General features: G+C 67.3%; 1 protein-coding gene across 2 annotated transcripts; it reads right to left on the reverse strand.

The window, feature by feature from the left end:
• Positions 1-318: 318 nt before the first annotated feature.
• Positions 319-24855, reverse strand: MARK4 (microtubule affinity regulating kinase 4). Of its 2 annotated transcripts, XM_070062114.1 has the most exons (18): positions 24544-24855; positions 20671-20871; positions 19465-19518; positions 19304-19352; positions 18785-18850; positions 18589-18659; positions 17947-18003; positions 15230-15466; positions 12133-12252; positions 11684-11783; positions 10898-11007; positions 10490-10649; positions 6941-7158; positions 5524-5627; positions 3672-3950; positions 3451-3530; positions 2819-2863; positions 1289-1493 (listed from the first exon to the last, which is right to left on the reverse strand). In XM_070062114.1, the coding sequence occupies exons 1-18, from the start codon at positions 24592-24594 to the stop codon at positions 1429-1431; spliced, it is 2067 nt and encodes a 688-aa protein (XP_069918215.1). In that variant the 5' UTR covers positions 24595-24855; the 3' UTR covers positions 1289-1428. The 2 variants fall into 2 exon arrangements, with proteins under 2 accessions (XP_069918214.1, XP_069918215.1); XM_070062113.1 differs by lacking the exon at positions 3451-3530 and having other exon boundaries at positions 319-1493; positions 24544-24854.
• Between the last annotated feature and the right edge of the window lie 115 nt (positions 24856-24970).

Here is a 24970-nt window from a genome sequence, read left to right on the forward strand (position 1 = left end):
CCTGACGCCGGGACCCCACAGCCCCTGGGACCAGACGCCCCCAACTCAGTGACACAAGCCGACACAGCTGTGAGCACACACACATCACGGGTCACCAGGCATCTCCCTGGCTAACTGCAGCCACGCCCAGCATGGCGCCACACTCCTCCCAAGCCCAGCTCCGGCATCAGGTCCCCCGAGGGCCTCCTGCAACCCCACCACCCCATCTTCCCGGCCGCCCGACAGTGGCTTCCCCAGCACTGCCGACAGGACCCGCGTCCCGACCCCAAGGACTCCTCGGGTCTCCGTGTCCAGCACGGGGCCTGGCACGGAGTCGGCACTGGTCCATGAGTGTTTATTGAGTAAATGCACTACTGGATAGGAAGTGGCTTAGAGTCCAGTGTAACGTGGCTGGCGGGCCTGGCCCGATGGAGGACGTGGGGCCTGCTGGAGGAGACCCTGCCCCCTTCCCCGTCGCCCTTGACCTTCACACACCCCCCCACCCCCATTCTGCAGATGAGAAGACGGAGGCTTGGAAGGGCAGAGCCGCCGGCCCAAAGTCACAGGCCCCCTCCTGCGCGCCTCTGCAGGGCAGGCAGGGAGGAAGCCCCGGGGCGGGGCGGGGGCTGTCCTACATTTATTGGGCGACAGGCTGACAGGAGGAGGGAGGGGTAATAACTTAAAAACCGGAGGCGACAGCGGCAGCCCCTCGGGAGACTGCTGAGGGGAAGGGGGTATTTACAAGGATTTCTACAAAGTTGCCCCGCGCCAGCCTGGGGCAAGAAGAGGGGTCCGAGCAGGAGGGGGCGGGAGGGGGAGGACCCCGCCTCTGTGCCCCTACTCCCGGCCCCCCATTCTCCAGTCTGTGGTCTCAGCAGCTCGCCCTGGCCCCCCGGCCAAGGCCCGAATCTCGAGCTGAGTTTTCCTCAGTTTCCCTTCCTGCCCCCCAAAGTCTCCGCTGGGTGAGGGGGACAGGAAGGCGCCAGCTTCCCCAGCTAGGACCCCCGGCCTTCTCCCTGCCTGTGGTCCCAGAGGACAGCAGAAGGGACACCTTGGCCCCGAGCCTAACTCGGGGAGACCAGCATGACAAGGGGAGGCCGCCCTGCCCGCCCCCTGCCCTGCGGCGGCCGCTAGGAGCCAAGGGCAGGGAGAGGAGGGGACCCAGGGCCGAGGCGGCTCAGAGCTCCAGGTCGTTGGAGATGCGGGTGACGAGTGTGCGGAAGGCCAGGGCGGTGCCGGCCACGCGGCGGAACAGCACGCCCCGCAGGCCCGGCCGGGGCAGCTGGCAGACCTCCACCTCGAAGTGGGACAGGGGCTCGGGCCCGCCCGCACCCCCGTGCAGGCAGGCCAGCAGGAACGGCTGCGGCTGGCGGCAGCGGCAGCGGGCGGCCGCGGTGGCCTGGCGCAGCGCCGCCATCAGCGCCTCGGGAGGCCGCGAGCTGGTCAGCTTCACACTCCAGGGGAATCGGAGCAGCCGGGGGGCGGTTTCCGCTTGATCCCAAGGTAGATGGCAACTGGGGGGGGGGGGGGGGGAGACAGCAGAGGTCAAAGACTCCGGGAGAGGCGAACACCGAGGAGGGGACGGCCCTCCCCATGTCGGGCAGGTCCCTCGCTCTCCCCTCCCGCCAGGGACGGAGTCTCAGCCGGACACAGGGATGCCCGGGCTGGCCTGCTCCAGCAGGTGCGAGGTGTGTGGCTCCGGGTCCCTCCAAGTCCCTCCCTCCCGAGGAAGCCGCGCGCCCAGGACGCTCTGGCCCCACCTCCCCCGAGCTCCGAGGGCTGGCAGAGGACCTGGGCCCCTGAGCTGCCCACCAGCTGGCCTGGCCGCTGCACGCCGTGGCCCTCTCGGGCCGGCAGCTGACCGCACGGCCTACACACGGGTCCTTCTGGGATGACCCTGCTTTTCCCCGGCACCAACCTGGAGGCTGGTCTGTCTGCGGAAGGGGCATTTGGAAACCGCTGGTGACTTTTTTAACTAAAGAGAACCTCATTCGAGAGGCAGAGGGCGCTCCCCTCCGCTGTTCACTCCCCCAGTGCCCGCAGTGGCTGAGACAGCGCAGGGCAGCAGCTGGAGGCCGAGGACTCCAGCCGGGTCTCTGGTGTGGGGTGGGGGCGTCCTAGCTGCTGTCCTAACCTCTGGGCAGCACCCACCCTCTGGGGCCTCTCTGACTGTCCCAGGTGCAGCACGGCTGGGGCCGGGTCACGGGGATGGGAGAGAGATGTGCAGCCCCAGGCACTCAGAGCACCCCCCAGAGGCACTTCCAGACGGGGGCGCTCCAGCTTAGGCGGGCCTGACTCCACCCATCGGCTAGCTGGGCTCTGGCCAATGAGAGCACTCCGCATCCCTGGCCACTGTGATTGGGTCGAGGAGGAGCATGTGACCACGTTGGACCAATCAGAAATATGCTCTGGGCACAGTCCTGGGGCTGGGGGTGGGCATGTGACCTAGTCCTAACCAATGAGAGTCAGCCTTGGGGCTCCATGGGAACTACTGGGAAGGGCATCTCCAAGCTGGTGGAACGCCAACGGCAGGGCTTGGCAAATTACAGCACTGCCAGGTTTGTAAATAAAGTTTTATTGGAACACGGCCACCCCCATGGTTTTTGTACTGGGAAGTTAGAGCGGTGTTAGAGCTACAAGGCCGAACTGAACAGGCGAGCTGGGGGCTGGCGGGCTGCATCCGGGCTGGGACGGATACCAACGGCCCCTCCACCACTGCTGGTGGGAGGGGACGGGAGGCGGCACGCGGACAGGGAGGGGAGCTGGGACCGGGCCGTGGCCAGTGCTCGGGGGCACGGGGACAGGGAGAGGAGGGAGGGCTCGTGGGGCGCGCACTCACCTTGCGACCTCAGGTCCCCCGACTCTCTCAGGTTCGTCTGCGATCCTGGGGAAGGCGTGGGGGACAGAGTGTCTGACGGGGCCGGGATCCCGCCCCCAGCCCCGCCCTCTCCATCCCAGCTCTGAGCCCGTTAGTGCAGGTGGCAGGAAAGACACCGAGAATTCGGAAGATGAAAGGCAAGGGGCGGAGACACACTGACAGAGAGAAGGGACCAGGGACACCCGCGCCGATGCCTGCCCGACAGCCCCTCGGCTGAGCCGGCCTCTCACTCGTCTCGTTCTTTCTCTACTGGGATCGCGGCAGCCGGCAGACCACCCGTGAGCGACATGTTGCAAAGCATTTCCCGAGGGTAACCCCAGCCCTGCGTCACAGGAGGGGGCGCGAGGCCCAGAGAGGCTGAGCGACTTCCCCAAGGCCACTCAGCAGGTGGACATCTGGACATGCTTCTGGCCAGGCTACCATTCACTAAACCAGGAAACCGACACCTGGCGCCGCCATCAGAGCCCGCCCCGGGCCCACAGGCATGCACAGGTGAGGCCGGCAGGTGGAGCCCCCCCCCCCCCCCGCCCGCACACACTGGTGAGACCCGCAGGCAGGCGGGCGGGTGGGTGCAGGGTGAGGACGGGACTTACTGATCTTGGACCCCTGGGGCAGAGGGGCGCCCGAGACGCAGCGGTTAGAGTTCTGTCGTTTAGAGGGATCAAGGGTGACCCTGCAGGGTGAGGAGGGGGCGAGGGGAGACAGGGCAGGAGGCAGAGGAAGAGGAGGGTCAGGGAGCAGGAGGCAGAGCAGAGAGGACAGGTTAGGCCCCGGCCCCCGCCCGGCCCGGCCCCCACCGTCCTGCGGGGCTCACCTTCGGGTCAGTTTGGAGGTCAGCTTGGTGAAGAGGTTGGTGGTGGGGCGGGGCCGCCCGGCGGGCAGGGGCGCGGCCTCGTGGGCCAGCGTGGGAGAGGCGGGGGGTCCGTTCTGAACGCCCCCGCCGCCCCCGCCCCCTGCCCGCCGGTCCCGGACCTGGCCCCCATGGAAAGTGCTGCGGATGGTGGAGCCGCGGGCCAGGCGGCTCCGCTCCCCGGAAGGCGGAGCCAGGCTGTGACTGGAGGGGGAGGCAGGGGGCACCCGTGGGGTGCCTGAGCTGTGGGCAGAGAAAGGCGAGTCAGGGGAGGGCCCGGGGCAGGCCAGGCTCCCGCCCCTCTGAGGCTTTTCTGTCCCGAGACCAGAAATTCCAACCAGGCTAGCGCTCAGAGGTGGGGCTGCCAGGTGCAGTTGTGCAGGCTGTGCACTGCACACAGCCTGGTGTTATTTCACCGACTCTCCCCTCTCCACAGGCCGCCTGTCTTTGCGTGACTCCCTTGTTACTTGCCATCCACACCTCGGGAACCAAAGAATTAGACCAAGACTCTGCTGTCCGAGCACTCAGGATCCAGGTCCACGCGAGGGACAGAGGCAGGTGTCCAGGGCGCCTGCACTGAGGACAACGTCTCAGCAGGTGCAAACCTCCGGGAGGGGCCTCCTAATTCTCTCAAGACGCTGCTCCAGCCGCCACAGATGTTCTGACGGCAGGGGGCCAGACTTCCGGTTTTGATGTCCCCTGACCTTGGCAGAGGCCACCACCTCCCGGGCTGGCATCTGTCCCCCGAGTTGGGCTCTCGGTAACCAGCCCCTAAGAGTAAGGGCCTTGCGTAGGCACATCCAGCCAGCGACTACATTTCCCAGCCTCCCTTGCAACTGGAGGTGGTCACGTGACACTGCTCTGCCCAATGGGACGCGAGCAGCCGTGCCCGGTGCATTTCCGGGTCATGCCTTTTCTAAAGAGACAGCTGCTTGCCCTCCGTGCCTTTCCCCACCTCCCGCAGGCTGGAAGCAGCGGCAGGTGGCACAGAGGGGAGGCGGAGACCCCGGGTGACCACAGCAGCTACCTCTGCCTGGCGTCAGCAGATGCACCCTGGCGTCCATGAAGGACAGCGGCCAAGTCCACGAGTGAGGGGGCTCGCGGCCCCCCACTGGAAGGCCACATGCCATGGTGGCTACAGGCACACTCTGGCGTCTCCGCTCCTTGCTTGCTGCCGGCTGGGTGACCCTGGCCAGGTGCCCCGCCTCTCGGAGCCTCCCATACTGAGCTGTAACACACAGACCTAGACTTCACTCAGCGAGCCCTCGGGGCAGGAAGCAGCGCCCACGGAAGCTGGCACGCGGCTGCGGCTTCCGGAATGTTCTCTGGTCTCGCTTTTATTTCACAGCCGTGGAGAGCGCTCTCACTGGCTGCTAAGCGTCGGCGCCTGCGCCAGGGCCAGGGCCCGCTGACCAGGGTGTGGAGCTGCAAGAGCCTCAGGGCCGCTGTCCAGCAGGGGCCACAGAGGCCTCGGAGACGCGCCCAGAGCACGGGGCGGGCTGGGGGCGTCGGGGCTCAGACCTGAGCGGCCACAGGGCCACGGCTGTGCACGGCAGCGCTTGGGCTGAGCAGGTGCAGCCCCGAGCACCCCCCACGGCTGAGGGTGCCGCCCCCGCTGCTGCCATGGGGGCCTCTCTGGGCTCCTGGGCGGAGAGCCAGGGCCACAGCTTTCCTGGTGCTGGTGGCTGATCAGCTGAGGGGGGCACGTGGGCAGAGGCTGCCCAGGCAGGGTCAGACCCACACTCGCTTCAGCAGCCACCTCCATCATTCCACGGCGCGCGGGGGGGGGGGGGCTGCTCATCTGCCCCCGCCATACCTGTTTTCTTTGCCGTTTGGCAACAGGGAGGGGCGCTCGGCGCCGGGGCGCTCCGTGCACACGTAGGTGTTGCGGCGTGCCATCACGCTGGGGGGCAGGTTGTTCTGCGGGAGACACGGTGGGGGGGTGGCGTCAAGCGACCCCGCGCTCCTCCCCCTTACCCCGCTGCCCCACCTCCGCCTCCCCTCCCCGAGTCCTGCTCCCTGTCCCAGGTGTCAGCCCTGCAGCCTGGGTCACTCGGTGTGGCTTGAGCCGGCAGCCGGGGGAGCCAGCCCCAAAGTTGGCCTCCGGCGGGATCGCTCCCTCTTTGGGCGCTGGGAAGAGTGTCCCCGGGAGCTCTCTCTGCGGGAAGAGACCCACGACGGGGTCGATTTCCTTTCCGTCTCGTCCCACATCTGGAAATGCACCCCGTCAAGGTCACTGGCAGAAGGCAGTCCCTGGTATCGGCTCAAACTCTTTGTGTCGCGACCAGGTCCTCCTTGGCTGCTGTCCAGCTCTGGCCGTGTGGGGCACTGGTTGGGGCCTCCGGGCGTGGCCGTTTCTCAGGACACCAGACTCCCTCCCACGCTGCTAATTCTCTTTATGCTTCCCTGGCTGCTTCCTTGGGGCTACCTTGCTGTCTTCCCCAGCCCCTTCTGTGCGGGCCTGGGTGAATTCCAGCGCCCGCTGGCTGAGCGTCCCAGACTGAGGCTGGCAGGGCCGTGCAGCGGTTGAGCCCCCGAGGCCCACGCCGGCCTCCCTGACATAGCGCCGCTTCCGGCCTCCGCGGCTCCAGGTCCGATCCAGCTCCCTGCCAGCGCGCCTGGGAAGGCAGTGGAAGATGGCCCAGGTGCCTGCGCCCCTGCCGCCCACGGGGGAGACCTGGATGGAGTTCTTGGTTCCTGGTTTTGTCCTGGCCCAGCCCGAGCTGTGGTAGCCATTTGTGGAGTGAACAGAACCAAAAAGTTCTGTGTCTCCGCCACGCGTGAAGATTCTTGAAGGAGCCCATCTCATAGACGTGAAGACGGAGGCCCTGCCCCCCGACTCCCACTCTCGCCGTCGAGGCCACGACCCTGGGCCTGTGCTTTTCAAGGCCACGGGGCTGGTCCCGCACCCCTCTGGGCAGCGAAAGGCTCTTCCGGAAGAGGCCACGGTCCCCGAGTCGGATCTGGAATTCCCCAGGGCTGGCAGCTCGCGGGGTCCCCCAGCCCTCCCCAGGGCTTTGCAAGGAATCCCGGGTAACCCCAAGGTCCGTAGGAAACCCCTCCAGCCTCCTCCAGCCTCGGGAGGAGCACGGTTTGCCGAGGAGCTGCCCGGGGGGCGGGGACTGAGCGCAGAGGCCCCGCCCCCATCAGCTCAGCTGGCCCCGGCCCCGCCCCATCAGCTGGCCCCCACCCTGTCCGTTTGGCCCCGCCCCTCCCCCCGGCACGCCACTCACGGGCGCGCTCGTGCTGTCCTTCCGCCGCTCCGGGATCTCGGCCTTGTTGGGGTTGTGGGCGCTGCTGACCATGGGGCTGGAGGGCGGCAGCCCCCGGCTCCCGCTGCCCCCGGCCCCGCAGCTCGCCTTGCGGCCCGCCAGCCGCTCTTCCTTCAGCTCCGCCTCCCCGGTGCTGGTGGGGCTGCGCTTGGGGTGCAGGGGGGCGGGGGACGGGCCGCCTGCGGAGGGAGGGGTCGTCAGAGCCAGTCCTGGTGAACCTGGGAGCCCCAGAGTCCCTCCCAGAAGCCACGATTCCCAGGCCCCGGCGTCTGCCCAGCACGGGGACAGCCTGCGGCCCTTAGAGGGGAGCGGCTGGGGCCGGCCTCTTGGGACAGCAGGTGAAGCCCGCACCCGGACACCCGCATCCCGCACAGGCCCCAGTTCCTGTCCCGGCTGCCCCGCTTCCGATCCAGCTCCCTGCTAAAGCCTGGGAAAGCGGCAGGGGATGGCCCAAGAGCTTGCGGCCGGGCACCCACGTGGGCGAGCCGGCTGGAGCTCCGGGCCCTGTCTCAGCCTGGCCCAGCCCCGGCCGTCAAGTCACGTGGAGTGAGCCAGCAGACGGAAGAGCTGTGTCCGTCTGCCTCCCAGCATTTCCTCAGTGGAGCAGCACGCAGCTGTGAGGAAGGACGCGGCGCGGGGCCGGCCCACCACGCAGGCGGGGAGGCAGGCACGCTGGCGCCTGGAGCAGCCCCCACCTGCTGCATCCACACCCGCGTGCCCGGACACGCGCATCCCGAAGGCTGCCATTCGTATCAGACAGGGAGAACCTACGAACTGTATGGCCCTCTCTTCTCTCCTTCTTTTTCCGTTCTACCCTCCCCGCCCCCCATCCATCCGTGTTTGTATCTGAGTAGTCACAGAGCACTGCCGACCACAGATGCCTCTCCTGGCTCCAGCCTGACCCTGCAAAAGCTCTGTCTCTCCTCTCTCTGTACCTCTCCCCTCTCCGCCTTTCAAATAAGCAAGTACATTTAAACAACTTTTATGTATTTTTTAAATACAATAATACACTCTTGGCTTCACACAAGTCATCCATTTTTAAACTTTTTTAAAAAAGATTATTTATGTGAGCAGAGAGCAGTTATAGAGAGAGGCAGAGACAGAGAGAGGTCTCCACCTGCTGCGTCACTCCCTGAATGGTCCCAGTGGCCAGAGCTGCGCTGATCCGAAGCCAGGAGCCAGGTGCTTCCTCCTGGTCTCCCATGCAGGTGCAGGGCCCCAGGCACCTGGGCCATCCTCCACTGCTTTCCCAGGCCACAGCAGAGCTGGAGTGGAAGAGGAGCAACTGGGATTCGAACTGGCGCCAATATGAGATGCTAGTGCTGAAGGCAGAGGCTTAACCCACTGGACCGCAGAGCTGGCTTTTCAAATAGATAAATCTTTTTTTTTTTTTTTTTTTTTTGACAGGCAGAGTGGACAGTGAGAGAGAGAGACAGAGAGAAAGGTCTTCCTTTGCCGTTGGTTCACCCTCCAATGGCCGCCACGGCCGGCGCACCACGCTGATCCAATGGCAGGAGCCAGGTGCTTCTCCTGGTCTCCCATGGGGTGCAGGGCCCAAGCACTTGGGCCATCCTCCACAGCACTCCCTGGCCACAGCAGAGAGCTGGCCTGGAAGAGGGGCAACCGGGACAGAATCCGGTGCCCCGACCAGGACTAGAACCTGGTGTGCCAGCGCTGCAAGGCGGAGGATTAGCCTACCGAGCCGTGGCGCCAGCCTATAAATAGATAAATCTTAAAACAACCCAGAAAAGTGCTGGGGGCAGGCGCTCAGCCCGGAACGTAAGACGTCTGTGGGCTGGCACAGTGCTTACCCGGCACCGCTGCCGCCCCAATGCCGCCACCTAATACGGGTGCTCATGGAGTCGGGCTGCTCCACTCAATCAGCTCCCAGCTAAGGGTCTGGGAGAGCCACAGAAGATGGCCCGAGTGCTTGGTCCCCTGCACCCACATGGGAGACCCGGAGGGAGCTCCTGGCTCCTGGCTCTGGCCTAGCTCAGCCCTGCTCCTTCCAGCCATCTGGGGAGTCTCCCGTCTTTCCAATAAGTAAATCTCAACAGAACCAAAGACACCGTGTGCCTGGGTTGAAGACCCAGCCCTGGCTCCTGACCCAGCTTCCCCGCGGGCCGACCCTGCGAGGCGGCAGCCGCGGTACAAGTCCTTGGGTCCCTGCCGCCCACGGGGGAGACCGGGTGGCGTTCTGGGGGCTCCTGGCTTCAGCCTGACCCGGCCCTGTCTACTGTGGTCATCTGGGGAGTGACCCAGCGTGTGGAAGATCACTGTCTTTCTCCAACAAAAATAAAGAAATCCGTTTCTTTGTACATTTAAAGTTACCGTCCCCTACCCCAGGCCCTCCCGCTCAGGGCTGGAGCTGCGCCCGGATGCCCCCTCCCCCACCCTGCCGAGGAGGGGGTAAAAATGCGAGGGAGGCGGAGAGCGCCCCGGCGGGTCCCATGGCGCCCCCTGGAGGTACCAGGTGGCCCGGCAGCAGGCCGCTGGCTAGGACAGACGGCACCTGCACCCGGCCATGGCAGGTGGTGTGGGCGGGGCAGCGGGATGTGGTTGCCAGGCAACGGGAAGGCGGGAAGCTTGGGCGGGACAGGAGCCACTGCGTGGCTGGGCCGGACCGTACCAGCGAGGACCGCCGGGAACGAGGGAGTCCGCGGAGCTGGGGGTGGGAGGGGTCGGCGTGCGGGCGGCTGCACGGGGCGGACGTGATCAGCAGCCGAGGGCTCGGGGTCACAGATGGACTTTTTGGGTAATAGAAAGGTCTTTGATGGGCAGCTACTGAGTGGTACCCTTGCAACGGGTGAGCTGTGTGCTGTGTGCATTTTCTCAGTCAAGCGGTAAAGCAGTGGAGAGGGTGTCAGACCGGGGTGTGGGCAAAGCCCCCAGCTGCTGTGTGGCAGCGACCGAGCTGCCCAGTTTCTGCAGCGAGATCTTATCAGCTGCAGGACCTGGGGTGCCATCTGCGCAGCTTCCTGTCCCGTCAGTGTTGGGGAGAGGCCAGAGGGCCGGCTCTCGGCAGCCACTTTGTACACCCTGTCCTCCTGTGCCCTAGATACGCTGCAGGAATCCCAACTGGACTCAGAGCAGAGCACTGAGCCGGAACAAAGTGGGCCAGAGGGCCTGGCCACCGTCTGTGCTGGTCTCACGCGTGAGAACCCCGGGGCTGCGGGTCCCGGACAAGATGAGGTGACAGACCAAACAGAGGCCAGACAAGCACAGAGCGAGAGGCGCGCGGCTGCCCTGAGTGCTCCGGTCCATCGGCTCACTCCCCAGATGCCCCAGGGCTGGGCCAGGCTGAAGCGGGAGCCTAGAAGTCCATCCGGGTCCCCCACTTGGGCGCGACCGGAACCCAGGCGCTGGAGCCATCAGCTGCTGCCTGCCAAGGTCTGCGTGGAGCAGGGCTGCGCCCAGCACTGGTCACAGGCGTCCTAACCGCTGGGCCCAAGCCCCAGCCTGCTCCTCCCCTGGGTGCCCCGGGCCCCGCTCCGGGCAGGGGGCACTCACAGAAGTCGCTGTGCCGGCGCTGCCGGTGGTAGGTGGACGAGGAGCCGCGCTGCCCCTTGCTGTGGCTGCTGCCTTTGCTGGAGCTCGTGCCGTTGGTGGTGTCGCTGGGCGCCCGCACCCGTGCCAGGGCCAGCCCTGGGGCGCCCCGGTCCCCACCCTCCTGCAAGAGAGCGGCTGTGCTTCAGCCCCGCTCCTCCGCCCTGGCCCCGCCCCCTCTGCCCTGGCCCCGCCCCTCTGCTCAGGCCCCGCCCCTCGGCTCCACCCCGCCCCTCTGTCCTGGCCCCGCCCCCTGCTCAGGCCCCGCCCCTCTGCTCCACCCCCGCCCCTCCGCCCTGGCCCCACCCCCTGATCAGCCCCGCCCCTCTGCTCCACCCCGCCCCCACCTGCCCCACCTCCACGCCCTCTGACCTCAGTCTTCCTGCCCAGCAGGAGGTAGGTGGCGGTCACTTCGTTGTACTTCTGGCTGGTCAGGGCCTCTTTGATTTCCTCCCGCGTGTAGCCCATGCCCACCATCACCTCTGCAGAGCGGTGGAGAGCCGGTTCAGCCTCACCGCGCATTCGGGCGTCGCTCGGCAGCGCCCCCCAGCGGCGGTCTGACTGTCCTCAGAGACTGTCCCTTCCCAGTCACCAGGCCTCGGGTCAGGGACAGCCGATGCACAAGCCGAGGGCTGCCGGGAACAGGAGGGGCGTGCCTTCTCTCCCCGACAGGGCGGCCAGGCTGCCCTGGGACAGGTGCCCGTCCTGAGTGCTGGATCCGACCGTGCCTGAGGCCTTCTTAGCGAACCGCAGGAACACACGGTCACCCTCGGGTCCCGACCCTGACCCACGGGCGGCAGTTCCACACGGTTCAGCCTGCCCGTCCCTGGTGCGGCCTGTTATTGTGAGCGTCTGGGGTAAGCCAGGTGAACCCGAGCTTTCTAAGTTCTGGTTACCGCAGGCAGGCTGGGGCGGGGCCTTGGCTTCCCCTGCTGGGCAACAGGGGTCGGGACGAAGGGGGGGCAGGAGGCACCGGCGCAGACCCCCAGCGGCTCGGCTCGAGCTGGCCTAGGAGTTTTCTGAGACTTCTCTCCTGCGTGGACAAACTGCACTGTGACGTCCCTGACCCCGCTCCTAGATGGGCTCCTGGCTGCTCCCGCGGCGGTGAAAGCCACAGGTGGCAGGGGACCGACAGCGCCCGGCGGCCCCGCCCCTCACCGATGCGCTTCGTGTCCCCGAGGTCCTCCTCGGGCTCCGTGTATGGCGTCAGCTCCTCGCCCTCGTAGCCGATGTTCATCCACTTGTCTTTCATGATTTGCTGCGGGGTGAGGGGGGCTTCAGAAGGAGTGGGGAGATCGCCGGCCCGGCCCAGCACCGCCCCCACCCCTGGGGGGCGTCAGGATGGAGAGAGGCAGGCAGGGCGGGGGGGGGGGGCAGCCGGGGCCAGCTCACCTCGAGCGGACAGGGGCAGGGCGGTGGGGAGGGGGCCGCAGCTGGCACACTGGGAGCGGACGGGGGCAGGGCAGGGCGGGGGCGGCCGGCTCACCTCGAGCGGACGGGGGCGGGGCAGGGGCGGGGCGGGAGCGGGGCAGCCGGCTCACCTCGAGCGGACGGGGGCGGGGCGGGGGCGGGGCGGGGGCGGGGCGGGAGCGGGGCGGCCGGCTCACCTCGAGCGTGCAGCGTTTCGCTGGGTTCAGCACCAGGAACCTGCGCAGGATGCTCTCACAGTCCGTGGACATGTAGAAGGGGACGCGGTACTTCCCGCGCAGCACGCGCTCCCGCAGCTCCTGCGGGGACGGCGGACTTGTGGGCGTGGCCTGGGCTCCCCGCACACGGCACGCACACGGGCACGGGGGACACCCAGGCCCCCGCAGGCTGCACACCCACGGGCACAGGGGACACCCAGGCCCCCGCAGGCTGCACACCCACGGGCACCGGGGACACCCAGGCCCCTGCAGGCTGCACACCCACGGGCACGGGGGACACCCAGGCCCCTGCACGCTGCACACCCACGGGCACGGGGGACACCCAGGCCCCTGCACGCTGCACACCCACGGGCACGGGGGACACCCAGGCCCCCGCAGGCTGCACACCCACGGGCACAGGGGACACCCTGGCTCCCTGCACACACTTTGGGGGACACCCCGGCTCCCCACACCCTACACACCCACGGTGCACAAGGGACACCTGACCCCCACCCACTGCACACCCACGGGCATGGGGGACACCCTGGCTCCCCGCATGCTACACACCCATGGCGCCACGGGGGACACCCCGGCTCCCTGCACACACATGGCGGACACCCCAGGGTCCTGCCCACTGCACACACAAGGGGGGACACTCGGCTCCTCCCACATGCTCACATTCACCCCTCATTGTCTCTCCAGCACAGAGGCGCACGCTCCGAGCCCCAGCAGGGACCCAGGCTCCATCTGTGACGTGGGACGCGGTGGACACCGTCATCTCCCTGAAGCCCTTCTCAAGCGACCCAAGCATTCACTCAGAGGAAGCCTCACAGAGCAGACGCCAGTCCCAGCGAGGCAGGGGCCGCTCAGGAGGCCGGGTGACCCCCGCGGGCTGCCCCCGCGCCCCGGCCAGCACCTCTGAAGCTCCTGGCAACGCTGGGTCCGGGGCAGGCGCTGTTTCCACACCATGGGCAGGGAGAGCTGCCGTGCCTACCCTCCTGCCCCCCAACCCCCGGGACCGGGCCACAGGCTGGCCCTCCCTGAGCGCCTGGCGCCGGCTCTCAACTCCAGCTTCCTGCTAACCCCGGGGGCAGGGGCCACGGCTCCAGACCGGCGAGCCCCAGGTGCCCACCCGGGAGGCCCTGGCCCCACCAGGACCGGCCCTGGCCACTGTGTACACTTGGGCAGCAAATCAGAGATGGGAGCCCTTGCCTGTCTGTCTGCCTGTCTCTCAAGTTGATTAAAAAAATTAAAACAAAAACCTGGCAGAGACAGCGGGGCCTGGGTCAGGGGTCACAAGGCAGGAGGCCGTGAACTTGAATAAGCGTCCATCCTTGGCCAGGCACACAGGTGTGCAGCGTCACACACCTTGCCACCTGCCATCCAGGTGAGGAAACACCCGCCCACAGGGGTGAGGTCACCTGCCCTAGGGCAGAGCTGTGCGGTGGGCCCGGCCCTGCTCCCAAGGAATCCAGAGGCTGGGAATTCAAGAACCCCTATCCTGCATTCCAGGTGTTTGGAGGCGGGGGTGGGATGAGGTCCCAGGGCGGCCCAGCTTCCTGAGAGGCGCACAGCCCAGAGCTGTCCTCAGCATACCAGGACGCGGCACGCAGGCCCTGGCCACGTGCTGGCCCCACACTCTCCCAGTCTCCATAGCCACAAGTCAATAAGTGGTTTTTGTCTTTTTATGGATTTATTTACTGGAAAGGCAGAGTTAGGGAGAGACAGATCTTCCACCTGCTGGTTCACTCCCCAGATGGCTACAGCAGCTGGGGCTGGAGCAGGCCACACAGGAGCCAGGAACTACATCCGGGTCTCCCACATGGATAGCAGAGGCCCCAGGACTTGCCCCTTCATTGGCTGCTTTCCCAGGCACACTAGCAGGGAGCTGGAATGGAAGTGGAGCAGCTGGGACTGGAACCGGCGCTCATATGAGATGCCCATATCGTAGACGGTGGCTTTACCTGCTGCACCACAGCGCCGGCCCCTACCTTTATAACAACCCAGGCTGTGGCTTGGGGTGGTCGTCCCGGGAACCAGACCCAGGCAGCTGCATGACCATGGAGCGGACAGCACGGGGCACACCCAGGCCCCCCAGGGACGCTCCCAGCCGTGCCCTGCTGCCCTGTCTGGCCGTGAGTGGAGTCAGAGCTACCGGGAGGGGAAGTGCAGAGCTGGGGGTCTCTGGCTGTGCGCCCCCTGGTGGGGCACTGCGCATGCCCAGAGCCTTCTGCGGGGCGGCTGAGCCTCTGTGGCTCCGCGTCTGATGCCACGCCTGCTAATGCTCCTGGGACGGCGGCCGGCGACAGCCCAGATGGGAGACCCAGGTGGTGTCCAGCCCCTGGTTCAGCCTGGCCCAGCCCTGGCTGCTGCAGCCCAGGGAGTGACCCGGGGGCGGGAGGCCTCTCTGCCTCTCCCCTTCTCCAACTCTGCCTTTCGGATGAATTCAGAAGTCTTGAAGGAAAGCCTGAGGGCGCCTCGGATGCAGGAGACAGTGAGCTGGGGTCTCGCAGGGACCTCCAACCGGGGCAAACGCCGCTGAGGACGTCCTGGGGGGCGGGAGGCTGGGACTGGCTGGCTACCTCCCGCGGGGATCTGTGTGGCCTACGGCAGCCTTGCGGACCAAAGGGGCACTGCCCGTCTGCCCAACCCGCTGCCCCCTCCGTGGCCTCCTGGGACCACCTTGCGTCACTGAGCGCCGTTTGCGAGGCAAACCCACAGCGTGGCCTCCACGAAGGCAGCCAAGCATTTACACAAAGCCTCAACGCGGCGGACGCCCAGGGCTGGGCGAGCCGGGAGTCTCACCCACAACCTGTCAGCGGGAGCCCTGACCAGCATGGAAGGCCTACAGGGGCCCCACCTGACCCCGCCCCGCGGCACGCCACGTGACTTTGGCCAGCCCCGCCCCTCACCATGCCTCCATCATTTGCCACCTCCCTGCGCCACGCCCCACGCTATGTGCCCTCTAACTAGCCCCGCCCCCGACCCTGCCCCCATCATGTGCCCTCCAGCTAGCCACGCCCCGGTCCCACCCCCATCACGTGCACCCAGCCAGCCCCGCCCTGGCCCCGCCCCGCACCTTGAGGTTGTGCCCGTCGAAGGGCAGGGAGCCGCTGACGAGCGTGTAGAGGATGACGCCCAGGCTCCAGATGTCCACCTCCGGCCCATCGTACTTCTTGCCCTGGAACAGCTCCGGGGCGGCGTACGGGGGGCTCCCGCAGAACGTGTCCAGCTTCGAGCCCAGCGTGAACTCGTTGCTGAAGCCGAAGTCTGCGATCTTGATGTTGGCCTCGGCGTCCAGCAGGAGGTTCTCGGCCTGGGGGCAGAGGCAGAGCGGGCAGACGGGGGCTCGCGGGCCGGGAAGGCCGGGCTCTGCGGCCGCCCCTGCCCCGGCCGCCTCTCCCACTCGAGGTCCGTCCCGCCGCATCCGCGGAGCGGGGAGGTCACCGCCTCTCCCATTCGGGGTCCATTCCGGGGAGCCCCGTGTCGCCGCCTCTCCCACCCCGGGTCCGTCCTGGAGCCCTGGCCTCGGCTGCTGACCCGGGCTCTCCAGGAATCCCCCGCCTGGCCCTGACCCTCCGCCTGCCCAGCCGCCCGAGTTCCACAGACGCAGGAAGGGCGCGCGTTATCCCGCACACGCTGCAGCCCCCCTGTGCACAGGCCTCGGGCGCTCCGCACGAGCGGCGGCTAACGGGGGGTCACCCGCAGATTCTGAGAGGATCTTGCTGCACCCCCTGGCTGCCTGCGTGCAGCCGCTGCTCCACGGGCGGCCGTGGAATGAGGCGGAGGTGCCTGAACGCAGTGAGCACGCAGATACTTGGCGTGAGCTGCCGGATGGGACATCCGCGCCTTCGAGTCCCAGGGCGCTCACCTCACGCCCCAGCAGGAACCCGGCCGGGCAGGGGTCCACACTGTCCAGGGGTCCAGCCCAGCCTGGGCGAAGGCGCTCAGAGAGCACTCCCAGGACCCTCCGCCAGGGGGCGCGCAACCTCCAGGTTAATCCGCACCACCTGTTGCGCCCCCAGGCAGCGCAGGTGCAGCCGCCTGGCTGACCAGCAGGTGCTCACGCCTGCGCGGCCAGTGACGACAAAGTGAGTGCGGAAAAGCCCACAGCACCTAATGCGAGCCTCTTGTACCTTTTTTCCCCATCTTTCCTGCAATTGATTTTTATTGGGGATTTTACAAAAGAGCCTGTCTACAATGGATTGGAATGTTTTTCACTTTTAAAAACTTGGGTTTACTGGGGCCGGCGCTGTGGCACAGTAGGCTAAGCCTTATCCTATATGGGCGGCGCCGGTTCGAGTCTTGGATGCTCCACTTCCGATCCAGCTCTCTGCTGTGGCCTGGGAAGGCGGTGGAAGATGGCCCAAGTCCTTGGGCCCCTACCCCTGCATGTGAGACCCGGATGAAGCTCCTGGCTCCTGGTCTCAGCCTAGCCCATCCCAGGTCGTTGCGGCCATTTGGGGAGTGAACCAGCAGATGGAAGACCTCTCTCTCTCTCTGTCTGTAAACTCTACCTCTCAAATAAATGGATAAAATCTCTTTTTAAAAAATTGTTTATTTACTTTACCAACTGAGAAAAGAGAGGGAGAGAGATCTCTCATCTAGTGGTTCACTCCTCAAATGCCCACATTAGAGGGGGCTGGGCCAGGCCAGAGAGCTGAGAGACAGGGATTCACTCGGGTCTCCCACAGGGGTATCAGGGAACCCCGTCCCTGAGCCATCACAGCTGCTTCCTGGGGTGTGTGGACGCAGGGGTCGGGAGTGGAACCCAGGACTCTGACAGGAGACGTGGCTCTCTGTGTCCAACGCCTGTGCCTGGAAGTTTCTTTTTTGCACAATAAAACAAATCTGGTCTTGTCTTTCTTTCTTTCTTTCTTTCTTTCTCTCTCTCTCTCTCTCTCTCTCTCTCTCTCTTTCTTTCTGACAGGCAGAGTTAGACAGTGAGAGAGGGAGAGAGAGAAAGGTCTTCCTTCCTTTGGTTCACCCCCCAAGTGGCCGCCACGGCCGGCGCTGCGCCAATCCAAAGCCAGGAGCCAGGTGCTTCTCCTGGTCTCCCATGGGGTGCAGGGCCCAAGCACTTGGGCCATCCTCCACTGCACTCCCGGGCCACAGCAGAGAGCTGGCCTGGAAGAGGGGCAACCGGGACTAGAACCTGGGGTGCCAGCGCTGTAGGCAGAGGATTAGCCTAGTGAGCCGAGGTGCCGGCCATCTTTTATTTCAAGAAGTGGTCCCCTAAAGCCCGGAGCGCAGGGCTCAGCATATGGTGCCAGAACGGGTTGATGTGAGCCCCAGGCTCGCCCATCCGACGTCAGCTAAGTGCGGTGCAGCTCTCTGCACAGCCCGTGGGGGAACGGGGACGCCCAGAACACGGGGTCTCCAGAGGGGGCTGCCCCCGCTCGGCGCCAAGCACCCTACATGGCCCGGCCCCGCCCAGCACAGCCTCAGTGGTGCCTGTCCATCTCTCAGGTCCCCATGGTTTTTAAAACGCTGCAGGCCGTGTGACTGCGCGGCCTGGAAGGCCACACTGGCAAGGATTCCAGAATGTTCCGCAGCCTGGGAGCCGCCGAGGCCCCGGGACTCTATCGCCCCAGTGTCCTTGGCCACTGCGGCCCAGGGTGCCTAGGACACTTTGTTTCTTTTCCCTTTGCTCAGGTCCCGCCCCCACCTGCTTCCCCTCCCCCGCCCGCCAGCCTCCTGTGGCCACAGAAGCTTGGGAAACTCAAACAGCGGGGGTGGGGGTGGGGGGTGGGACTTGGGGATGGGGGGGTCTCAAGGTCACGGTGGGGGGCTTACCTTCAGGTCCCTGTGTACAATGTTTTTCTGGTGACAGTAATGCACAGCCGATACGATCTAGGGGGAGGGGGGCAGTCCGTCACTCTGAGCCCCCCGCCCGCCCCCGGCACAGGCCAAGCCCCTGGGCGCACTGACTCGGGCACTGCCACAGACACCTGTGCGACCCACGTGCACACAGGCCCCCTGGGACACCTGTACAACCAAGTCATCACGACCCGCCCCTTTCAACCCACACCCGGGAGCACCTATGTGCTCATGGTGCCCCTGGAGGGAGACACGCAACCCCAGCCCGCCCCGGACGGCTGGGTCAGGGCCCCGCCCACGCTGCCATCACACCCTTGCTCTCAGCTGCCCTCACCTGCCGCGTCCGGGCAGCCTGGCCGGGAAGGCAACCTCCAGAGCCCGCCCCAGCCCCACGCGCCTGGCCGCCCCCACGCCTGCGAGCTTCCACACGCCCGTCTCGCATCCTGACTCACGCCCTGGTGCCCACGCAACCGACACCCGCACACCCTGAAGATCCTCCCGCCCGTCTAGCTGAGCAGCTGCACCCCCCTCCCCCACGGCGCTGGGGCTGCTCGTTCACCCCCTCCCAGCCAGGGACCCAGCCCCAGCCCCGCCCTCGGTCCCACCCCCGTGCCGCACCTGTCTGAACTTGGCCCGGGCCTCCTTCTCCTTCATGCGGCCATGGGACACGAGGTAGTCAAACACTTCTCCTGCGGGGCAGAGTCGGGCAGTCAGAGCAGGTGCGGGACGCTGGGGGCGCGGGGGCGGGGCAGAGCCCGGCTGGCAGAGCAGGTGCGGGACGCCGGGGGCGGGGCGGGGCGGGGCGGGGCCTCACCTGCGCTGGCGTACTCCATCACCAGGTACAGCGTCTTCTCCGTCTCAATCACTTCGAACAGCTTCACTGCGACAGTGGGGGGCATCAGCCGGTTAGGTGGGAGGAGACCCCCACCCGCCGCCTGTACGTGGTAACCACCGAAAGTGCTGGCCCTAACCTTCCCCCCAAGAACCCTCTGTGGCTCCCTACTGATCGCGAGATTTGCCAGACTCCTGGGCCTCACTTCCCACTGCGCCTCTCACGGTGAGGCCGGGTCCCCGGCGCCTGGCACGGAGCAGCCACACGGCAAGCTGCACCAGGGACGGCCGAGCGAGAGTGCCAACCCAGCTCCCGGGCCAGGCAAGCTGCCTCCCTCCCTCCGCCTGCCTAGGTGTTCAGGAGGCGTGGGCCACAGTGACGGGGAAGAGGGCTCCGGGTCCCACCTGGCTGTGAGAAGCCCCGCCCCTGCCTCCGTGGCCACGCCCCGGCAGCCCCGCCCCAGCCTCGGCCCCGCCCCTGCCACACCCGGCCCCTCCTCACCGATGTTGGGGTGGTTCAGGCCTTTCATGATACGCACTTCCCGGAACAGCTGGGCACGGACAGAGAGGCGACAGAGGTCAGGAGGCTGAGCGGCCTGACCGGGCGGCCGCCCACTGCCCCCGGGCCCCTCCCCGCCGCCCCTCTCCCTGGGGGGGCCTCACCTTCTGCAGGCTGCTGGGGTTCAGCTGGGTTTTGTCGATGATCTTGATGGCGACCTGGAGGTGGAGGAAGGAGTGGGGAGGTCACGGCGGCACAGCCCTGACCTGGAAGCAGTCTCCCCACTCGGCTCGCGCCAGGGGGTCCCTCCCATCCCCTGCCCGGGCCTCCGGGCCTCTGCACGTGTCACTACCGGGACACTCGTCCCACGCCACGGCCCCGGGTCAGCGTCCTGGCTGCTCGGCCTCTGAGGCAGCTCCCTGCTCGCGTCTGCCCTGGGAGGCAGCACGGGATGGTCCACCCACGTGGGGGACCCGGAAGCAGCCCCTGGCTCCTGGCTCTCCCTGGCCCAGCCCTGGCCACTGCAGCCACTTGGGGAGTGGACCCAGCGGATGGAAAGCTTCTAACTGCCTCTCAGATAAACGCGGTGCCAGGCCCGCTATGTTCCCGAGGGCCTTGGGGCGGGGGCAGTAGACGCAGACGGGGAACCCCTCATTCCTCGTGGGGGAGAGGGCCCCTCGGCCTCCCTCCCAGCTCCCGAACGCCTGCTTTACAAACTCCTGTCAAGCTCCTCTGCCAGCGCGCCGCGATCATCTGGTTCCTCTGCTGTCATCCGGGAGGCGCGGGGACGGAGCGGGAGTGGGAGGAGAACTCCGCCGCCCCGGGCGCCACCCAGCCCTCTCCGCGTGCTAAGCTCGGGGTGGAGTCTCGTCCCTGTGGGCGCTCCCGTGTCTCCGCCGCTGCTCTTATGGCCAGACCGGCGTGTTAACGACCTCGCCCTCGAGTGTCCCCAAGAACTGGCACAGACCCGGGAGCTTCCGGAGAGTCTGCTCATATGTCCGCCGGGGCCGGGGCCGGGGTCATTCATGGGTGTGAGGGGCGCGGCAGGAGCCCGTCGGTTCTTCTAGAACTGGGCATGGGGTGTGCATGGCTGGGGGGGGCGGGGTGCAGAGGGACCCAGGAAAGCGCCTGCGTGGGAGCGGGGGGCTGCCCATCTGGGAACCCTGTCCGTCCACACGTCCTTTCTGCACTAACACTGATGGGCAGGCGGCCAGTGCCAGGCCGTGGACACCCGGGGTGGCTCCGAGGCACCAAAATCCACCAGGCAGACAGGGAGCTGACCGGGCCACCCCGGGAACACAGACCAGGCCTGTGCCGCTGGCCCAGGGCTCCCTGACCCTCTTAGCCCCGGACCCCACCCCCGCGCTCACCTCCCGGCCGGTGAGGATGTGCCGGGCCAGCTTGACCTTGGCGAAGTTGCCCTTGCCGATGGTCCTGAGCAGGCGGTAATTGCCCACGTGCGGCTGCTCCTCGGGACACGAAGCAATGGAGTTCCGGCAGCGGGCGCCCAGGGAGCGGCTGGACCAGGACGGCCCCTTGTCCGAGGAGCGGCCGCTGCCCAGCGTGCCATGCTGGGCGGGGAGAAGGAACGTGAGCCCGCGGGCCCTGTGCTGGCCCAGGGGACCCGGGGTACGCTGGGAGCCGCCGTCTCCCTCCACGGAAAGATGCGTCCGACAACAGAACACCAGGGACCCACAGCATCCAGGTCCCGTCCCCCCCCGCTTCCCGGGTTCCTGGCGGCTCCAGTTTGCACTCTGGACGCTGTGGCCACCAAGCCCAGCCCACGCTCGCCCCAGGCAGCCCTCAACGCCTTGCCCCAACCACCAGTAGCCCCAGCACCCCGTGTCCTCACTGCCATCCGCCCTGAAGCCCCCAAAACGCACTCCAAATCCAAAGCAAATGTGCTGTTCCCAGGGGCCAGCGTCCCCTCTGCAGTCCCGGCTGTTCCTCTTCCAGGCCTGCTCTCTGCTGTGGCCCGGGAAGGCAGTGGAGGATGGCCCAAGTGCTTGGGCCCTGCACCCGCGTGGAAAGACCTGGAGGAAGCTCCAGGCTCCTGGCTTCCAACCCTGGCCACTGTGGCCATCTGGGGAGTGACCCAGCGGATGAAGACCTCTCTCCCCGTCTCTGCTTCTCTCTCTCTCTCTCTCTGCTTGGCTGCCTTCCGAATAAATTCATCTTTTTAAACTCAAGACATTCTATTCCCACCTCACTGCCCCGACACCTGACAACATCGGCTACCCACGGTCGACCGCGGTCTGCAGACCTGGCACAGCCGACTCCGGGCGTGCATAATTCACAAGTTTCACACGATCTTTACAACGGTGAGTTCCCGCGCCGTCCTCTCGCATTGCTAGCTACTCAGGCGCCGCTGTAGCTGAGTTACAAACCACAACCAACACACCCAGCACTGCACCCAGCGGGCTGGGGACTGTCCCTGGCGAGGGGCAGCGACCACGTCCAGTCCCTGATGCCCCAGATTCTGCTCCAGGCCGGAGCCAAGTCTGCACCGTGCCCCAAAGTCCCGGTCCCCGGACCTCCTGTCGCCCAGGCCACCGTGCCTCGCCGCCCCTGACCGCTGTGTTCCTGCCGCCCTGTCCTGGCCCTCTGGGGCCGTCCCCTGCCCCCGCGCCACCTAGGCAGTCACCTGCCTGCTCCACGCGCTGCCCTGCCCCGCCCGCAAGCCCCAGAGACTGCGCCTCCCTTTCAGGGCGGCCAGAGGCCCCAGCCAAGGCGGCTCTGCTCGGACCTGTGGCCCTCCCAGGACCGGGTGAGAAGCCAGACAAAGGGAGCTGAAGAAGGCAGGCAGCCAGGTGGCCAGTGAGCCCTGCTGGGCCCCTTGACCATCATGCCAACGACCAGCGCCTGGCACTAACGCAGCGCGAAGCCTGGTGTGGCACCATCACCCCCATTTTACAGGTGGGGAAACTGAGACCAGGGCCAGGCAGCTTCACAGGGGCGCCCTGGGGTCTTCCACAAAGAAGCTCCTCCCCTACCGCTCACTCCATGAGAGCCCAATGGGGGAGGCTCGGCCGGCCGGGAAGGTGCGGGTCAAGGTCATGTAACAGCCACCCTCCCCCAGCCCTGGCCACTGATGCAGGCGCCACACTGACCCACTTTCTCCAGCCAGGACCCCAAGGCGCAGGCGGGGCCAGTCCATGTCCAAGGTCAGGGGACTGGAACCCAGGCCTGCTGTGTCCTGGGCCCGGGGCTCCTCCAGGAGGCTGGGAGGGGAAGAGATCCCCACCGAGATAAGGCCTGGTGGATGCACCCTGCTGCTGGGTGGTCCCAGGGGAGGGGGCAGTGTGTGGGATGTGGCCTCTCTGAAGGCGTCGGGGTTGAAGGACCCCTGCAAAGGGCAGCTGGGGCGGTGGGTGACGAAGCCCCCAAGGGACGGGGGTGGGAGCTAAACTTGGCTGGCATCACCAGCTGGCCCGGTCCCCCCAAGCCTGGCTGGCACCCCAACACAGCACCCTGTTGCTAGGAAACCTGGAGAGGGTGGCCCCCTGGTGGGGAGCCCTGGGACTAGGGGTGGGGAGCAGGACCCCACACAGCTGTCACCATGGTAACCAGGTAGCCGGGAGAGGGCTGCAACCTCAGGTTCTAGAGATACTCAGGTGAGCCCAGTACGGTCAACAAGCAAACCTCAGCCGCCCGGGCTGGAGGGGAGTGACCGTGCCGGTCATCCCAGGGCCCCGCTGGCCCTGGGCACACCGCTCGGCCACAGCTGGAGGAAGTCCCAGCGGGAGTCCCATTTCACAGACAGGAACACTGAGGCTGAGAGCAAAGGTCCCACCGCTGGGGAGGGACAAGAACTCGGCGTGGCCCCAGTGTCTCTGAGTAATCAGAGCGGTAATAACAGAGTGAGAGCAGGGCCTGGCCGTGTGCTTCCTGCTCCCACGAGCTCCCGAAACCGGCCAGGGAGGCGCTGAGAGCCCTGCTCACGGCCGAGGACACTGGGCCCCTGACTCACCGCTGCGGGCCGGGCTCCACCCACACCAGGGCACAGGTGGGCCCCTCGTGGCCCCGATCTGAGGACCCCAGGTGCCGTGGTGGCTGGGGAGGGGGGCAGGAGGGGCTCCCAGGTGACCCCAAGGCGGAGATGTGGCCGTGGTGACAGCGGAGCAGGAGGGGCAGACACGGGCAGGGGTCTGGGCTAAGGGGTGCGGGGAGGGGGGACAGAGACCTAGCAGAGGCTGGGGAGGAGCCTGGGACTGCTTGTGGGCAGGGCTGCAGAGGAGGGACCTGCGGGGCTCCGGGGGCAATGCCTCCACCAGGAGGGCTCTGGGTCCTGGAGGAGGAAGGGGCAGCCCAGGGCTCCGCGCCTGCCGGGCCACACATCTGGGCAGAAGGCTCCCGGCACACTGATCCCAAGAGCAGCTGCCCAAAGCCGAGGCACACAGGTCTACCCAGGAGTCTTCTGGAAGCAGGACCTGGAGCCGGGCCTTGCAGCTGGGGACGGCCCAGCAGTCGGACACCCCCGCCCCCGCAGGGCACGGGGAGCCCTGGACGCAGGAGGCGTTGGGGGTCTACCAGGAAGGGCAGCTAGGGTGTTGGGGGGGGCGCCTGCCCAGAGCTGACAGGGAGGACAAGGCCAGGGTCAGGCCGGTCCAGGGCCTAGAAACCCGAGCCGGGACTGGGGGCCTGGAAGTTGGAGGCCAAGGCTTCTTGGGAGAGGAGGAGGCCAGAGAGGGTCCCGGGGTGCTGGGAACCCGGGCACGGGGCTGCTCAGAGGCCGGGGACCAGGCCTGGGCGTGGAGGCACCTTGAAGATGCCAAACAGGGCCCTGGGCCGCGGCGAGGTGGGGACCACCCCTCTTGTGAGGGGCTGGCCCCCGGAGGCCGGCCAAGGGGCAAAGCGCAGAGCCAGCACCCAGACCGGGGAGGCCAGAGCCCAGAGCCCGGGCAGCACAGAGCCAGGCCCCGCCAGCACAGGCCGGCCCTGGGCGGGGGTCCGCGAAGGGGCGAGTTGTGGGCGCCGCCGGCCCGAGGGGGAGACGGCTCTGAGCACGCCAGGGAAGGGAGGGGCTCCCGGCGGGCCAGGGAGGGGGCTTCCTGGAGCGAAAAGCCCCGAGCGGAAGCCGTCCGCAGAGGGGGCGAGGAGGGGTCCCGGGAGAGGGGCGCCCCGGGCGTCGGCCCGGGACGAGAGGCCTGCAGGTCCGGGACAAGGCCGGGTCGGGGTCGGCGCGGCGCCGGGCTCGGCGGCCGGACCCAGCCAGCGTCCCCAAGGGGCCGGGCCCCACTCACCGTGTCCGAGGTCCGATCGTTGGCCGGGGCCAGCGCCGTCCGGGAAGACATCTTCTCCAGGTCCCGGGGGGGCAGGGGCGGCCGCGTGGGGGGGGCGGGGATCCCGGGGTCCCCTCGCTCCCCCTCCCCCCCCGCCGGCCTGGGGACGCGAGCTCAAAAGCTGGGCGCCGTGGACGCCCGGGTCCGCGCCGCGGGACAGGGGGCAGGGCGGGGGAGGGAGGGGGCGCCGAGGGTCCTAGTGGCCCCGCGCGGTGGGGGCCCGGGGCGCCATGGGGGCGGCGGGCGGGGCCCGGGGAGGGGGCGCGGAGCCGGCCGGGGCGGCGGCGGAGGGAGGCGGCGGAGGGGCCGGGAGGAAGGGACGTCAGGGGGAGGGGCGGGAGGGGCGGGGCCTGGAGACCCCGCCCCCCGCCGCCGGCCCTTAAAGGCG

This window comes from Oryctolagus cuniculus, chromosome 18 (assembly GCF_964237555.1).
Source record: "Oryctolagus cuniculus chromosome 18, mOryCun1.1, whole genome shotgun sequence".
NCBI classification, from domain to species: Eukaryota; Metazoa; Chordata; class Mammalia; order Lagomorpha; family Leporidae; genus Oryctolagus; species Oryctolagus cuniculus.

Excerpts from the sequence above, each read along its gene's own strand:
- MARK4 (XM_070062113.1), bottom strand. The coding sequence starts at position 24,594 with ATGTCTTCCCGGACGGCGCTGGCCCCGGCCAACGATCGGACCTCGGAC. Across the intron at positions 19,519-20,670 it reads ACATCCTCACCGGCCGGGAG|GTCGCCATCAAGATCATCGA; the intron begins GTGAGCGCGGGG and ends CTCCACCTCCAG. Across the intron at positions 5,628-6,940 it reads AGGACAGCACGAGCGCGCCC|AACAACCTGCCCCCCAGCGT; the intron begins GTGAGTGGCGTG and ends TGTCTCCCGCAG.